Below are 18,272 nucleotides of genomic sequence, written 5' to 3' on the forward strand. Positions count from 1 at the left end.
GGCAGGGACCAACACATACATATAGGAATTCTTTGTAAAGGCCTCGTAGCGTCCCTATGCAATCACACCTCGGAAGTGTGGTATTGTGCCTGATCAGCACATATGCGTGGTTGGGTTCAAAGTTCTTCGGAACTTTTACGCGAATTGTGGTGAAGGTGTACAACCTCTGCAGAGTTAAAACTAACCGGTTAGCCGTGCTCACGGTCAGGAGCGGCTTGGACCCTCACATGATTAATAAACTTAAAGATGGATTTAAATTATATTCTGGTTATTTCTTGTGGCCTTGCTGAGTACCAACCATAAGTGTACTCACCCTTGCTTACTGCTGCTCAGAAGGAAAGATGTGTGAAGTCTTTTGAAGATGATGCTGAGTTCTAGGCGTGCGCAACCCCCCAGTCGATTGCCTGTGAAGTTTGGAGCCTTCGTTTCCAGGATAAGCTGTAAACTCTGATAGTCTTTTGTTTGTTTTAGTTCTCTTTTTCGTGATACTGTTACTGATTATTCACTTATGATGTCTCTATATGTATGAAACTTGATCCTGGCATACATATAGTTATGCATTCGGTTTTATCCTTAAAACCGGGTGTGACAATCACGAACAAAATATTGAACATCACGAACAAAATATTGAACATCACGAACATTTGATTGTATAGGATAAATAACCGAAAATGCATATCATGAACAAGTGAATCAACTTCACGGAACAATTTAATAGACAAAGCGAACAAATAATTTAACATTATGAACAAATTAGTTACATATAAAATAATAATTTTATGTGAATAACAAATGCAGCTACGTAGTAAAAGAAAATTTTATGAGAAAGTAATTTAATCTACAAAGCGTATGCACCATGAATTCCATTCTTCTATTTTTTCGAGCGCGATTATACATCGCTCACCTGAACGTGTTAGCATATAAAGTAAATAAATTATTTCCCACACTGACTAATCAATTTACAAATTCAAACAAATTAGTTTAGAATATGATAAAAGAAGTTTCCATCAGATGAATAAATATCCACATAAGATTTAAAATAAATAAAGTCAAACAGAAATAAACATAGATATATACATCAAAGGATTATAAAAATAGAAAATAATAGAAAATAGAAAAGGAAAAATAAAAATACAAAAGGTAAAAAAGATAAGAAAATACAAAATAATCAACTAGTCTAGTCGTCGCAAGAAAAATAAATAACAAGAAAATAATAAACAAGGAATAAATAAATAGACACAAAGAATTAGAAAGGAAAGAAAAATGAAAATAAAAAAGGAAAGAACAAATAAACATGTTTTTGTTACAGATCTGCATGTCTTCCACGAGTGGTTGCCTTCTGCACGTCTTTTTATAAAATTGTGGGATGAACTGGTATCAATCAATATATTACTAAATATGTTGTCGCTCTTCCATAGGCCAACAGATTTCTCTCTGTGGGCCAAAATCAGGCGCCAACCCTCACGATTCCCTTCAGGCGATGGCAACAGGATTTGTAGCGCGGGCGATACATAGTCTTCACGAAGAGGAATAATCTTTGCTGTTTGTCGTAGTCTTCTTCAAACCGTATATTTTTCTTCCTTACCATATATGTTCTTGATTTTGATAGATATTCATAGGTGAAACTATTGGTAAAATTGTTTATATTGTCCACTTTATAATTACACTAGGCATAGGGCGAAGGGCTAGTCCGACTCGCATACGGGATGGACTAAGACCTACTTATCAATGTCACAAGACGGACATAGGAAGCCACCATGATGAGAGTAGTGATAGAGACATGAGGAATTCCATGATGAAACTTAGGAAGAGAGGGCTAGTTCGTTATTCTTTTACGAGTATATATCAATATAGTTTTTGGCTGTATATGTCCACCATGTGGATATATATAGAGGCCACCTTGTCCCTTGTCTAAAAAAATATTAATAATAATATAATTTTACTCCTAATACTCCATCTGGTTTGAGGCATGTTTTTATTGAAGTGGAGCCAAATTTCAGGCATGAGCTCGTTTTTAGCCGACTCCACTTCTGACTCAAAACATGGCTTGGATCGCCAACTAGAGCCGGCTCATTGATCTCTGCATCGGCTCGCTTTACGGCTCATTTTCTTCTGGCTCGGGGCACTTGCTCAAGTGCGCCTCAGCCCTCCTCAGATCATCAAACACTTGGCTCGGCTCGCCTTTGACTCATGGACTCATGGTTTGTGTTGGCTTGCTGCTTTTGGCTCGATCGACGTGTGATCCGACGGCTCACAGCTTTGGCTTTGGCGCTGGGGCTTTTGCTCGCTTCGTGACCTGAATACTCTCGATGTACCTGGTGTAAATCCACAAATTTGTAGGGTTGGAATACACATCTCTGAATACCTCGAGCTAGAGCAAGCTCTACAAAACAACATACTTTAAATTTCTACAATACAGAGCCAGAAGGCGTTTAGCATCCCCTCGAAGCAGAGAACGGCTTTGGAAGGTAGGTGATGAGCCCATGGGAATCTGGTGTCGGCAGTTACTTCTGACCCGATGGAGGCAAGAAGCATGGACTCTCCTACAGTCCTACACGAGTACTGCTCTCGATCTACATGTGCTGCTCGTGGAAAAGTCACTGGAGATGTTCGATGAATCTGCGTAGAACAGAAATATTTCATGTGAATTTGATATGAAGCAGTTCAGCTTATTTCCACGTGGATGAGTACACTTCCCATTTTACAAGATGCAACTAGCACTGATGTATACTCCCTCCGTCCTGAAATATAAGACATTCTAACATTCTTGGAGAGTCAAAGTTTTTCAAGTTTGATCAAATTTATATAATAAAGTAATAATATTTATGATATCAAATATGTATCATTAGATTCTCCAAGAATTTTTATGATATTCTCTCTAAAAACTTTGACTCTCCAAGAATGTTGGATGCTTTATATTTCAAGACAGGGAATAGATTATAATGCCATATCCTACCAGTAGAATTACAATGCATAGGGGTCACCATAAAAGTTCTGAAACTTGAAACTCACGGCAACATGCAGTAGCACAGCAACAAGATTTACTGATTATGTCCGCCGATATAATTTCTCTTTTATATAGTATCATAGTGAAAATGTACATAGTAATAAGCTACATGACATTTGGAGCAACATCTTTACTAGACTGTACACATCTTAACATTCTGGGCTAATTTACATACCCAGAAACAGGTGGCACGATGGGAGCTTCAGCGCCCAAGCATGGGAAGAAGCGTCTGGGATAATCACCAATTAAAAGTGACTCTGACAGCTTAAAAAACTCGTTCAGTATATGAATCATGGATCCAGAAGCCAAGTGACTCAGATACTGCTTGGCCCACCTTTTGTCAGTATTGTTGCAAATATATTCATCGACATCATGCGACCATGGGATATTGAGGTGAAGGACTATCCAACTGTTCAGGGATGTCGGTCTCTTGGACCTGTTCTGCGATCCGAGGAATGGCCTGTGCGGATGCCAGCAGCTGGGCTTCCTTTTCCTCTTGTTGCTGAACCAGGAATCTGCTCATTCGCTCAAGCAGCAGCACCGCCTTTCTCTTTCCCCTCTCCGTGCCATTCAGGGCCAGCTCCCGTAGCGGGACCATGATTCTGCACTCTTGTGCACGGGCCAAATGCACAAGTTGTTGCTCACCACTGCAAAGATGTAACATCACAGCTGCAGCATTCTCTCTATTCCTTGGTGACCCGCTTCCAATCATCTCCACAAGAACAGGAACTGGCTCCGCTGCACCAATAGCCGCCTTCCCCTCAGGGTGGCTCGACAATATCGAGAGTATTGCCATAGCCTCGTCCATAAGAGCTCCTGTGGGGTTTGTCACCAGCCCCATGATGAGCGGCACAAGGCCAGCTCGTATTGCACGACCCTTGTTCCCTTGATAAATGCAAAGGTTGAATAGAGCTGCTGCGGCGTCTTTCTTTCCCCGTTGGCTGCCCTCACTTAAAAGAACTACAAGGGCAGGGATAGCCCCGGTTCCCCCAATTGTTACTTTGTATTCATCGATCACTGAGAGGCTGAAAAGTGTAGCTGCAGCATTCTCCCGTGCTTGCATGCTGCCATTCTTCAGAACATGAACTATGCTCGGCACAGCACCTGAGGAAATGATGCTTGCCTTATTATCCTCGTGTATGGAGAGGTTCAGAAGTGCAGTCACAGCATGTTCTTGAGTCCGCAGGTCAGATGAAGATAAGAGACTCAGTAGTAAGGGAATGGCACCAGCCTCAGCAATGCAAATCCTGTTGTTTGCATTCCGCTTTGCTAGGAGCCGGAGTTCTGCAGCAGCTGACCTCTGCTCCTCAGGATCATGAGAGCATAATTGGGACAGAAGAGCATCGATGTTAGCACGTTCGCTCGAAGAGCATGCTGATGTAGGCTTGTTAGGTTGCGATGAACGTTTGGGTGGCTCAATCCCGTTGGCCTCGCACCACTGGGCAATAAGACTTCTAAGAACATAGTTCGGTGTCAGTGTTGTGTTTGTCATCCTCTGCTGAGTATTTGGACAAGTATGGTGCCCAGAAGCTAGCCACTTCTCGATGCATGCCCGCTCATATGTCTGTAAAACATAAACAAAGCACAACTATCTCAGACTATGCATTAAAGTTGGAATGCATTTTGAGTATGAAAAAGTTGAATCAGATATAGCCACCTGGCCAGTAGCAACAATAACAGGATCTTTCATTAGCTCAAGAGAAATTGGACACCGGAACTCATCAGGAATGTTTACAGGCCTTGGCTCCCCGTTGGAATCCATTAGCTTGGTAACTATTGGCGGCCCCATCTCAGGGTTTTGAGTTTGCACAAAGTCCTTCATCTTCTTCAATAGCATTGACATTTTCTCAATGTGTTCTCCTGGATCCTGACCACCACCAGATGCCACCATCTCATGCAAAGCAAGCGATTCGTGTGTGAGATCAGTGATGGTCATCAGGTGTAACTTTTCTGACAATCTTTCAAGGATATCCAGTTCAGCACTTGGGTCATAGCTCTTGTTATACAGAGACAGTACGTCATTGTAGAACTCATCATCAGGCATGTCTGCCCGTTCTTTTGCTCTTCTGAGCTGTGCATGCACTAACTCAACCTGCAGAGTGATTTTGGTTAAGTATCTCCTGGATGCAAGTGCTTAACCACAACCGAAAATAATTCTTTTTCAGTAGTACTATTATTGTTACCTGCTCTCTAACTTCATCTGATATATCCAATTTATCGTATGGAAAATCACACAAAGCTTGCTCTAGCTGAGCAATTACTCCTTGAAACTTCTTCAGTACATTATCCCTCTCAAGGACCTGCAAAGCATACATTGAAAGGAAGCAGAAAGGCAATTTAATTAATTATAACAGTTTAGATCTTTGGACAGCGACAAAAAAGTAGTATTCTGAAAAGCATATTCATGAGAAGATGAACTATACAATTATCACAGGTTTTTGCAAGGTCAACAAGAAAATAGATATTTTAACAAGAATACCAATAGCCCCTGTAAACTGAAACTATCAAATTTCTCAATCACAAAAGAAAGCAGGTTCAAACAAAAGAAAATTTCAAAAGCACGACAACTATCAACCAAGATCCGAAGGACCTAAACTATACATGAAAAGTAAAGATATGGTAATGTTGCTGAGTCCCAAATTAACAATACCCTGTATTTTGCACATGGTCTAGCTACATTCTGAAAGGAACTAAGAATGATATAGGTGCAGCCACGCAATGGAGGGTTTAAGATACAAGCAGTCAACATTTCAGCAAGCTAACTACAAACCAAATCTGACCAGAACCCATGGGAGGAATCAGTCCACACATTTCTGCCACAAAAAGTGAGAAAGCAAATCTGCCATGGAATTCTTTGACAAGTTCACCTTGTTCTAACAAAGGTCAAAACATATTTCTAGGTGACAAGTTTGACACTTAATCCCAAATTCTTAATGAACTGACCAAAGCAAGACAATACAAATTCCTCACGAACAAAAGATCAAAACTTTGACTAGAAGACAAAACTTTCAAACCTATAGCATGAACAATTGAACACTGCCTGCTAAGCCTACCGAATCACACCACAGAGGCAACCGAATGACCATATTGCTCAATGAAATCATCCCCAATTAATGGAAATGAGACTGGTCTCAGACATGCAATTAAAAGCTACAAACTTAGCAATCTGAATAATCGAAACAGCAGCCAATCTAAGAGCCCAAACAACTTCGAGAAGGCAGCTAAAGCTAGAACCTCAATTTTTTTTAATAACATCCACCGCAAACTAAACGCAGTATAATGTATCACGATGTAAGCTGCTAATCAAGACTAACAGAAAGGACAGGCAGCTCAAAATCAGGATCTTGTTTCGAATAGCTAGATCTGCACGCTTAATCCAGAGGGAGTCAAGCTAAAGGGCGCAATTGTTACCTAGAAATCAGATAATCCTAGCAAGCCACAAGTTCACCTTTGCTCGCAAGGGCAGCCAAGCATCGCGAATCTAGCAGAAACGAGGAGAGAAACACGCAAGCGCGTACCAGGAAGATCCTGCTCCCGTCGCGGCCGAGCCGGAGCAGGTCGAGCGCCTTCTCCAGCGCGTCGGCGAGCGGCGCCAGCGCCCGCTCCCGCTCCCGCTCCTTCCCCGCGTCCGTGGGGCCCCGGCGCGCCTCCCGGAGCTCCTCCGCGAAGGGACCGAGGAGCCGAATCCGGCGCGACAGCGCCAGGAGCTGGCGCCGGTACGCGTTCCGGAACTCCCAGCCGCCCGCCGCCGCCGCCTCCACGGCCGCCGCCACCCTCTCCGCGGCGGCCCCGCCGTCGCCGGCCATGGCGTGGCGACCGGCTGCCGCGGGAACGCGTCGCGGCTAGCTGGTGGGGTAGACCAAGACCAGGGAGGGGAGTGGTAGTGGCAGGGGAGGTAAATAGCGGCGAGAGGGGTCGGGTGGCGGCGTGTTATTGGGTGGCGGCGGCCGGGTCCCGGTCAGCGTCGCGGGCGGGCCGGGTCGCGCGTCGTCGGAGTTGCCCGCTCCTCCACGGCAGCAGATCTTGGCGTCTCCGGTTGGGTTTGGTTGTAGTTGCACTTGCCCCGGCCGGCGGCCAACCGAGCCGACCGGCGACCACTGACCGCGACCGGCGCTGCGGGTTGTGGACAAGTTGGTGAGGGATTGCGGTGAAGGATGCGAATGGGGTGTTTGGCTGCTCAAGATTTTGTGTGTTAAGTGATTTGATCTTTAAACCACTCAGAATTGTGGTCCATGTAAATGTGACATCAAGATCATTACTAGTTTGAAGCGAAATTGATGTCTCTCGGTGAGTGAAGTCCGCAAGTTCTTGTTGAAGAGGGAAGTGGCCCGGCACCTTTTGTGAGGAGCCAAACAGAGTTGTTATGAGAATCGACAATCTAATAATTTCAATAAAAGTTATTATTAATATTGTAAGAGAAAGTATTACGATGGGTGGTAGTCAGACTGCTATCTATGTGGAGGAGAAAGAAATGAAGAGAGAGAAGGAAATGAGATCTCGCAACTCGTCCGACTTGACACAGTGGAGACGCACTATGCCAGCTGCTATTGGTGGAGCTTGCTGCCATGCATTAAATACTAGCAAGGTCTGCCACCATTGCGCGGTAATCTGGCCCGCGCGTTGTAGCAGGCAGCCACCGAAAGCATAAGTCTAAAACCCGTGCTCTGTAATATTGTAACTATTTTCTACAATTCCATTTCAAATGCCAAAGTAGTATAAGTGTTCATATATCACGGGAGACCACTAGCACAAAAGAACAAATTAATGATCTTTTTTTAGGGAAGCTTGCTCACACTTTATTCAGGAATGCCTGGACCAACAAGATCACGGTCCAACAAAGTTCTTACAAAACTTGGGAGGGGATCGAACCAGATGAATGGTTGACCCGGGTCCCGATTGAAACCAGCTTGAGCAAGCTCATGTGCTCCCCTATTACAAGAACGAGGAACAAAACTAAACTTGACACTGACAAAATGTAGCGAAAGAAACTCCCCTATCTCCCTGAAGATGATACCCCCGGGAGCTTGATCGAAACTTGCAGTTTGAATGGCCGAGAGTAGGTTAGTCGAATCCGTCTCAATGATCACCCTTGAAATCCCTGCCTCCATCGTTGTTTTCAGCGCAGCCAAGCAAGCTTCACCTTCACCAGATAATGCATCGTGGTCAGCAGGAAGATACCCAGAACCAGCTAGGACACCGTGGCCATCGCTATCTCGCACCACAAAACCCCATGCGCCTGTCTTCTCCTTCTCATGAAAAGCTCCATCAGAGTTGATTTTTAGAACATCTACTGGTGGGGGACTCCACCTATGACAATCCTTCGTCGCTTCTCTACTGGTATTGGTAGTGGCTTGTTGACTTCTAAAAACTTCTGAAGCGAGCACAGAAGCTCTGCTCGCAATTTCAAACACCGAAGGCGCTCGCTCTCCCGTATTGGCCTTATTTCTTCCCAACCACCATGCCCATAACAAGCAGATGATCAACTGTTGTTTTTCTCTACTCAATCGTAAGATATGCCCAACAACCTCATTCGCTGAGCCAAGAGTGAGTAGATGCACACGCACATCCTCCAACAACAGGTGCTGCCAGCATTTCTTCAATTTGCATTTTAGGAAACAATGTCCACTGTCTTCATCAAGGCGCCAACACATAGGGCATCGAGTATCAATCTCCAATCCCCGTCGAACAATATTCATCCGTAGGGGAAGGCTATTATGTGCAAACCTCCATAGGAACTGTTTCACCTTTGGAATACAATCAATCTTCCAGACTTGGTTCCAAAAATTTCCCACAGTACCAGAATCTGCAGAGCTTGTTGAACCAACCTGCCTCACCTTCTTCTGCTCCCGGCTATCTTCAAGCACGTGGTATACCGACTTTACAGAGAACAAACTCCTCACATCATAGTGTCATGCTAGGGAATCGCCATAGCCTTGTTTTACTGGAATACTCAGAATGTGCTGGACATCTTCCTCCCTAAAAATCTCTCGCACCAACTCTTCATCCCAACTTCCTGTGTATGAATCCATTAGCTCAGGCACTTTGTTCAGCAGGGTCCTTCCTTTAGGTGTGATTGGCCTTCTCGTGACACCCTTCGACAACCAAGGATCAGACCAAATATTTATCTTTGTTCCATCACCAACTATCCAAACCAAACCCTCCTTTAAAGCTCCAAAGCCACGCAAAATACTCCGCCAAGTATAAGATATGCTAGGCTTTTCAACTGCATGCAGAGGATCACCATTAGGATAATACTTGGCCCGAAGGACCTGAGCACATAAAGATGCGGGATCCATGATAAGTCTCCAACCCTGACGTGCCAACATAGCTAGATTAAAAAGGTGCAAATCTCTGTACCCCAATCCTCCGTTCTCCTTCCTACTGCACAGACGCTCCCAGGAAAGCCAATGCATTTTGTTTTCTTTTTCTTGCTGCAACCACCAATATCTGCAAATCATTGAGCCGATGTCGTCGCAAAGTGTTTTGGTGAGATCAAAACAAGACATTGCATATGACGGGATTGCTTGCGCAACAGCCTTAATAAGCACATCCTTCCCTGCCTTGGACAACAATTTTTTCTTCCAACCCTGAATTTTATTCCACACCCGTTCTTTCAAATAGTTAAAAGTCTGAACTTTTGATTTACCCGTACTGACAGGCAGGCCAAGATACTTATCACTCCTTGCTTCTGCACTAATCTCAAGATCATTCATCAGTGCCGATTTCACTTCCTCTCTTGTATTTCTGCTGAACATAACTAACAATTTGTCCTTGTTTATGGTCTGGCCCGAACAATCTTCATACAGAGATAGCACATTTTGCAAATGTTCTACACTCCCATCAACAATTTTGAAGAGTAGCAGGGAATCATCCTCAAACAATAAATGATTGATACTCGGAGCCTCCTGACTAACACGGACACCAATTGTCTTTCCCCTTTCCTCCGCTGCGTTCAACAGACAAGAGAAGGCTTCAGCACATATCAAAAATAGATAGGGAGATATAGGATCTCCCTGTCTCAAACCACGTTGAGGAACAACTTCCTCAGTCAGCTCACCATTTACACAAAAGCGGTACTTGACTGTTGTAACCATGTTCATCAGCCTGTCCACCCAAACTTGTTTAAAACCCAATTTGCTAACATCAGGCGCAGAAACTCCCACTCGACCCGATCATACGCCTTGCTCATATCAAATTTCAGGGCCGCATAGCAATCGGTCCCTTTCCTCTTGTTCTGCATATAGTGAGTCAGCTCATAAGCAAGTAAAACATTATCCGTGATAAGTCTCCCAGGCACAAAAGCACTTTGGTTCAGAGATATCACATCAGGTAGCACTAGTTTCAATCGGTTGGCTAATACCTTCGAGGCGATCTTGTACACCATGTTGCAGAGACTAATGGGGCGGAGGTCTTTCAATCTCTCAGGATTCTAGACCTTGGGAATCAACACTACAACAGTATCATTCCAGCTTCCTGGCATAGGACCTCCATTTAGCACTTCGGTGACCTCCTTGACCATGTCCTTCCCCACAATATTCCAGAATTTCTTGTAGAACAAAGCCGGCATACCATCAGGACTAGGAGCCTTCAGGTCCCCTATACTATCAAGGGCAGCTTTGATTTCTTCCTCAGTATAATCACTAGTAAGCTCAGCATTCATCGCCTCGGTAACCCGAGTCGATACATGCTGCAACATTTCCTCAAATCTAGTACCTGCACTAGAGGTGAACAAATCAGAGTAAAAGTTAGTCACCATTGTTTGTATTCCATCCATGTCCTGAACCACAATTCCATAATCCTTCACCAGCCACTTAATCCGATTCCTCCTCCTCCTTTCAGTAGCATACTGGTGGAAAAACTTAGTGTTCCGATCCCCATGTTTCAGCCAGTGGGATGTCGCTCGTTGCCGCCAGTACAACTCCACCTGATCTTCCAATTTCTGCAGCCGATATTTGAGAATTTCCTCTCTTGCCACACTATCACGACTGATAGAGCTTTGTCTACATATCTCCAGCGCCTTCTTGGCATGTTTTATGCGCCTCTCCAAATCACCAAGACAGTTGGTATTCCAATCTCCAAGTTCAGCCGCTACTTCCCGGATGGCCATTTCTACCTTGCCACTTCTCACTTCCATCGTCAACCGCCACGCATTCTCCACAATCATTTCACAATTCTCCTCCTGGACCCATCCCGCTTCAAAGCGGAAAGGGGAACTCCCACCAGAAAACCTGCGACCAACCTCTTTCTCCATGGTGACCACCACCGGCCTATGATCAGAGTGTCGGGGATCACCATTACGGACATGATAATCTGGAAAGCGCGCCTGCCATGCTCCATCCGCCACTGCGCGGTCAAGCCGCTCGCGAATGTACTGGTCATAGGAATGACTATTATTCCTCCAAGTGAAAATATCCCCCGTAAAACCAAGATCAGTCAACGAGCAGTCCTCCAGTGCACGCCAAAATCTGTCCATACAGATTTGTGGTCTAGGCACTCCTCCTTTCTCATGACTGAATAAGATCTCATTGAAATCGCCCAAACAAAGCCACGGACGCCTACGTCCTGCATTGAGGGTTCGCAATGCCCTCCAAGATCGCTCTTTCTGATCTATTTTTGGCTCACCATAGAAGCCCGTTAGACGCCAAACAAAACCATCCTTCTCCATCACATCACCATCGATGTACAGCCGAGACGCTACACGCAACTGAAAGTTGATCCCACTATGCCAAAAGATTGCTAATCCACCACTTCTCCCATCGCAATCTTTCACCAACAAGTTCGTTAAACCCAAACGCCATCGCAACCACTCAATTTTACCCTTGTCCATCTTGGTCTTAGACAAGAATAAAATGTCAGGGTCCTCCTCCTTCTGTAGACTCAGAAGGCTACGAATTGCCGGGCCGTTCCCCAATCCCCGGTAATTCCACACAATTATCTTCATTGGGCCTTGCAGGACTGTTCCGACAGTCCCGCAACAATGTTTTGTGAAACAACTCTCTGCTTTTTCCCCTCTACCTCCACTTCATCAGTACTATTCAGCTGCCACTTCCTCTCTGTCAGCGCGGGTGAAAGCATCTAGGCCCCTAATTTTAGTTTTGGTAATTAATGACAACAGTTTGTGGATTAACGATTTCATTTGAGATAATGAGTATAGGTTAATCCACGGGTGAAAGAGATTTGGTTGCGAACGTGTGGAGTTTTGGAGATGACGAGCAAAGCTCGGGCTCAAGGCAAAGGTATACAATAGGGGTTTTGTATTTTACCGATCAGGTGTTTAGTGGATGAAAAGTGACCGGATTTATTGGATAGATAGCCGTACTATCAAGTGGGGTCGAGTACTCGTGCTTGACGGGTCTTTAGTGCCATTTTGCTCAAAATGTCTGGGTGCATGCATGAGGACTAGCGACGTTTTGAAATTTTTTGAAAAAGATCATGTTTGAGAGCTGACTGCACAAGCGCGGACAGTCCGCTGCCTGGAGCGCGGACGGTCCGCACCCGTACCAGAGAGCATATTTGGCTCTGGTGGAAATTAGATGTGACTGGCGGACAGTCCAGCCCAGGTGGGCGGACGGTCCGCCGCTCTAACTCAAATTGTACCAGAGAGGGTGTTTTCTCTGGTTGAGGCGATGATCTGTTCGGCGGACGGTCCGACCCTAGGGTGCGGACGGTCCGCCGGCTATTTGACAATTTGTACTAGAGACATTGTTGTCTCTGGTGGTTTTCAAGGATGAACGGCGGACGATCCGCCCCTGGGGCGCGGACGGTCCGCCAGCTAATTTCAAAGTTGTACCAGAGACGATGTTCATCTCTGGTGGTGTGGAACACATAACTGCGGACAGTCCGCCACTGGGGAGCGGACAGTCCGCCATGGCTGTAACGGCTAGTTTTGACATGCATTAAATGCACTCTGACTCACTGGTTTATAACGGCGGACGGTCCGGTTTTTGAACTGTGAACGGTCCGCGACTTCGCAGAAAAGGGTGTAACGGCTAGTTGTAAGGATCACCGGGGTGCCCGACCCTAGAGGGGGAGGGGTGAATAGGGTCGCTAATCGCTTTCTATCCTAGGGCTCAATCTATTTGCATGAGATAAACCTAACACGGCCTACACATGCTAGTTATAACTAAGGTTTATCTATGCTACTCTCTACTTACCCCTAAAAGACTTGCAACCTACAGCCAATCCTAATCAAACTAACTAGAAAAGTAAAGGCACGCAAGATAGAGTAAATGCGGAAACGTAATACGGTAAGTAAAGAGGTAAGGGAGAGAATATGCAAACTCCCGTGAAGACACCAAGACACACGATTTAACGTGGTTCGGTTAGGACACCAAGTCCCTCCCTACGTCCACGGCCACTTGTCCAACAAGAACAAGTGTGATGCCAAGTCTCTTCGCTTGATCACCGTCTTGCGTTTGCCACCAAGGCTTCCGGCAAGCAAAGGCTAAGTGGCGCCAAGTCACCAAGACAAGGCCACCACCACCGTCTCTCTCAAAGCATCACCAACGGCACCGTCTTCACTATTGGAGCTTCTCACCAAGAGGGGTCTCCTTCCCCGCACAAAGTGTCGTTGCCTCTCCACACCAAGTCGGAGGGTCACACGACGAGTACACAAGATGCTTGCCACAGCAAGGCTTTCACTTAAGCTTACTCTCTCAAGAGCTAAGCCTAACTAAGCACTAAGCACTCTCACAAGTGTGCTTAAGCCTATATGATGTACAATGAAGCTCTATGGTGGTTGGAGATGTTCTTCAAGTGTAGTAGGCTTCAGCAACTCCAGCACCATCAAATGACCGGGCCTTGGGGGTATATATAGGCAGCACAAGCAAATATAGCCGTTGGAGAAAAGCTGCTAGAAAAATACTTAATGCCGGTTAATCCGACGCACCTCCAATAGCCATCGTCGGTTCAACCGGTGATACTAAATTGCCCGCCTCAAAAACTAGCCGTTACGACTTGGGCAATCAACCGATGCTGCGTCGGTTTAACCGGTGAGTGTAGTTGTCCTGTGAACTCTGAAAAACTAACTTTCTAGACAACTGCACCGACGTTCACCAAGACCCAATCGTCGGTTCATTCGGTGTATAGACCTTGCCTCAGCTTCTGGGTCCATTGCACCGACGTATTCAACTTCCCTAACGTCGGTTCAACCGGTGAAACCAAAATCCCTGGTGTGCTCCATGTCAATGCACCGACGTATGTGATTTTCTTAGCGTCGGTTCAACCGGTGATACTAAAGTATCTCTGTCTTGTTTTCTTTGACTTGGATGTCTTCACGGTCTCTTCAATTCTTTTCCTTTATCCACCGTAGGGGCGGCCCTTCGGGCCTAGCTACGCCTATTTTCTCTTTGTCATCACTTGAACCTAAAAGCCTGAGAATGGTCATCTTAACAATCATATTAGTCCAAGTGTTGTGTTGTCTATATCAATCACCAAAACATTATATTGAAATATGGCATGAGAGGCCATTTTCGCTACAATCTCCCCCCTTTTTGGTGATTGATGACAACACAACCAAAGCAAGCAAGATGAATTGCAAGAATATGAAATTGATACCAATTTGAAAAGTTAGAAACTACTTAGCTTGCTCGGATGACATTTCAATGCTCATTTAAAAAGCCACCGGCATTTGATTAGCCCATAAGACGGAATGCTTCCGGCTTGATAGCAATTGTGAAACAATGGCTTGTGGCCAATGTAAGACAATTGTGTGGTTTGAACCACATGAGCAATGGAATTTTTTTGTACCTTAGTCCATGGGATCATCAAATTGCACTTCTCCCCCACATTGACTAAGTACCTCCCCCTATCACCATGCATCCTTTTGCATTGCATTTTCCATTCCTCCCCTTGCTAATGGCATCATTTACTCTAAAATTTGCTTGCTTTTAGGGTACATTCCCCCCTTTGTCATCAAACACCTAAAAGCTTCATAACCACTAGCAGCAAAGAGCATTAGTAGCAAAATGAATTAACTTGGGTGAGAGGTGTTTTACCTAGCCATGCCTCCCTATATCATTTATCTCTTTAACCTTTGGGAGTTATGGCTTGGTCTTCTTCCCTTGTCCAATCTTTCTTGATCAATTGATACCAATTGTAAGGTTAATTGCAATGTGCATCATCTTGATATTGAAGGATTGAGTGTATTACCATATGGACTAAGGGAGTGTGACTGCAACAAATATCACTTTGAAAGCATGTTAGTCACAAAAACACAAGCTATAGAGTTAGCTCCCCCCTAAATGTGTGCAATAGTGTTTGAATCACCTAACCAAATGTATGCACTTGTATTTCACATAGTGGGGATCAAACTCTACAACTTGAAAAAAAACATGGCACCAATTGAAACAACATACCTTTGTTGAATTTGAGATACCACTTGTAAGATTTTATTTGTGGAAGGTGGTACCATTTTGAAGTGCATGTGCCATGTCAGAGTGGTGCATTTCACACCAAGATTAAGCTCATGTAGAATGCTTGAAGAATGATTATTAGTACAAGCAAACTACCATATGATAGTCTAGGATTGCATATTAAAAGAAAGATACCAATAGTAAAGATAAGATCATGCAATCCTAGAGAGGCATTGAGCTACAATGATGCATGAAGGATATCAAATGAATCATCCTTTTACCTTGCTCATTACCTCATATGTAGGGAAGGGGAATTTGGGTCACTAATCTTTAATCCATAACTTGGCTTTACTTTATCTTTGCATGATGCATCCCTACTCATGCATCCCAAACCTTGCCAAGCCTCCAAATCCCCCGTTGCACTTGTTTGGTGCCTAAGAATTAGGGACCCAAACCTTTTGAGAGCCATCCATGGTATGAATAATATCCTTGGGCACCCAAATAGGCCGGTTCCATCCATATGTTCTCCACCCCATGACATGAGCTACCACCTTGCCATTCTTCTTCTTTTTAAGTATATAGTGGTTGCTCTTTTGCTTGTTCTTGTGGGTGGGCTTGGTGTACATGTATGAAGCCTTCAAGTATGGAGATGTGTTTTTCTTGATCTCCTTAGCCTTCTTGTGCCCCTTCTTGCTCTTGTTCAAGTTCTTGGGCTTGTCATTTTCTTGTGGTACCGTAGGGGCGGCCCTTCGGGCCTAACTATGCCTATTTTCTCTTTGTCATCACTTAAACCTAAAAGCCTGAGAATGGTCATCTTAACAATCATATTAGTCCAAGTGTTGTGTTGTCTATATCAATCACCAAAACATTATATTGAAATATGGCATGAGAGGCCATTTACGCTACACTAGTTTTTGAGGGGATGTCTATATATACCCAATGCCCGGCCATTGGGAGCCTATCTTGGCCATTTGGACTGCATACTTGATACTATAGAGCTAAGGCATCCCTCTCTCACACACACTTGCTTAGAGATTGAATTCTTGAGAGTGTGAGAGCATCCTAGTGCATTGCATCAAGAGTTTGAGCTTTGTGGCACTAGGGAAACTTCAAGCAAGCGTCATCGACTTGTTACTCTTGGGAGTTGCCGCTCCCTAGACGGCTTGGAGAAGAGGATTTCGTGGAGCTCCTCCAAGGAGATTGTTGAGGAGCCCCGATTTCGGTTGTGAGAGGTCTTGTACTCACCTCACCAGAGTGGTGAAGAGCAACTCTAGTGGAATTGAGGTGTGGAGCGGTTCCTTGATTCAAGCTGGCTCAAGATCAAGAGGTTCTTGATAGAGGAGCAGTTGATTCTCGAAATCCACCTCAACGTGGATTAGGGGTGACCGGCAAGTCATCGACACCACGGGATAAATTCGTGTGTCAAGCTTGGTTACCTCTCTTGCTCACTTTAATTCTTGTTTTTACTTTGAGTAATTTACTTTACTAGAGCTTGATTTGTATCTTGTCACCCTAGGCTGCAAACCCAACTAGAGATAGTAGTAGCTTGACATAGGGCTTTCCTTTGTTACTAATTAAATTTCTCTAGTGTTGTTGGTTTTAGATTTTAAACCGCCTATTCACCCCCCTCTAGTCGGTGTTCTTGATCCTACAAGTGGTACCAGAGCTAAGTACTCCATTAATTGCGGATTTAACCATCTTGGAGTAGAACAATGACTAGTGATAATGAGATTCATGTTGGGAAGCCACCGTTCTTTGATGGGAACAATTATAATTATTGGAAGACTAGGATGTCGGCTCATCTCAAAGCCATGAGTAGAAAGATATGGAGAGTAGTAAGTGATGGATATGTCATTTTGGACTCAAAGAATTTGACACCCCTAGATGAGGAAAATGAGATACTAAATGATCAAGGGGTTAATGTGCTCTTTAGTGCTCTTGATGTGACTGAATTTAATAGAGTCAAGAGCCTCACAAATGCAAATGACATATGGAAGAAGCTCATAGAAATTCATGAGGGCACATCAAGTGTGAAGGAGGCCAAGTTATATTTGCTTAAGGGCAATTTTAGTGAATTTACCATGAAGAAGGATGAGAGTATAACCGAGATGTTCAACCGGCTAAATGACATTGTGAATGACCTCAAGGGACTTGGATTTGAGGTACCGGATGTGGATTTCAACCACAAGTTTCTTAGATGTCTTCCAGAAAGATATGACACAATTGTGACCTTGCTTGTAAGGTCAAATGTGAAGACCGCAACTCCCACACATATATTGGGAGAAGTTCTCACCCATGACATGTTCAAGAAATCTCAAGATGAAGCTCATGGGGGAGAAATTGATATGAAAAAGAAAAGTGTGGCATTCAAAGCTCAAGATAGCAAAAATGAAGAAGAAAGTGGGTGCCAAGAAGAAGAATCGGATGAGGAGATGGCTCTCTTTGTCAAGAGATTCAATAGAATGATGATCAAGAAGAACTTTGGCAAGAGAGATCAATCATCAAGAAAAAATTCTTTTGTGGACAAGACTTGCTTCCAATGTGGTGAAGTGGGTTATATCATTATCAATTGCCCAAACAAGAAAGATGACAAGAACAAGAAGGACAAGAAAAATGATGAAAAGAAGAAGAAGAAGTTCATCAAGAAGAAGAAGAATGGCCAAGCTTATTTTGTTGAATGAGATTCCGATGCAAGCTCCGATGGTGATGATGATGATGATGACAAGCCATCCAAGGGAGTTGCCGGGATCGCCATCAAGGAGGCTCCATCACTCTTCTCTACACCACATTGTCTTATGGCAAAGGGTGGTGCAAAGGTATTACAAGATGATGATGAACTTGAAGAATTTTCATATGATGATCTTATAGACATGCTCAATGATGTCGGTAATCTTGTGATCAAGGAAAAGGAA

The 18,272-nt window shown here is 44.3% G+C and overlaps 1 protein-coding gene across 7 annotated transcripts; it reads right to left on the reverse strand.

The window, feature by feature from the left end:
- Positions 1-1,922: 1,922 nt before the first annotated feature.
- On the reverse strand, positions 1,923-6,893 carry LOC120699847 (protein spotted leaf 11-like). Of its 7 annotated transcripts, none has more exons than XR_005685662.1 (6): positions 6,526-6,893; positions 5,191-5,307; positions 4,665-5,099; positions 3,183-4,571; positions 2,400-2,619; positions 1,923-2,315 (listed from the first exon to the last, which is right to left on the reverse strand). XR_005685662.1 is itself a non-coding variant. In XM_039983935.1 (5 exons), exons 1-4 carry the CDS (start codon positions 6,811-6,813, stop codon positions 3,378-3,380), a joined length of 2,034 nt encoding a protein of 677 aa, XP_039839869.1. In that variant the 5' UTR covers positions 6,814-6,893; the 3' UTR covers positions 3,020-3,264; positions 3,342-3,377. The 7 variants fall into 7 exon arrangements, 2 of the variants coding, with proteins under 2 accessions (XP_039839867.1, XP_039839869.1); XR_005685664.1 differs by having other exon boundaries at positions 2,293-2,619; positions 3,183-3,264; positions 3,342-4,571; XR_005685665.1 differs by lacking the exons at positions 1,923-2,315; positions 2,400-2,619 and adding an exon at positions 2,649-2,741 and having other exon boundaries at positions 3,183-3,264; positions 3,342-4,571.
- Positions 6,894-18,272: the final 11,379 nt, after the last annotated feature.

Source organism: Panicum virgatum, chromosome 3K (genome assembly GCF_016808335.1).
Source record: "Panicum virgatum strain AP13 chromosome 3K, P.virgatum_v5, whole genome shotgun sequence".
Lineage (NCBI taxonomy): Eukaryota > Viridiplantae > Streptophyta > Magnoliopsida > Poales > Poaceae > Panicum > Panicum virgatum.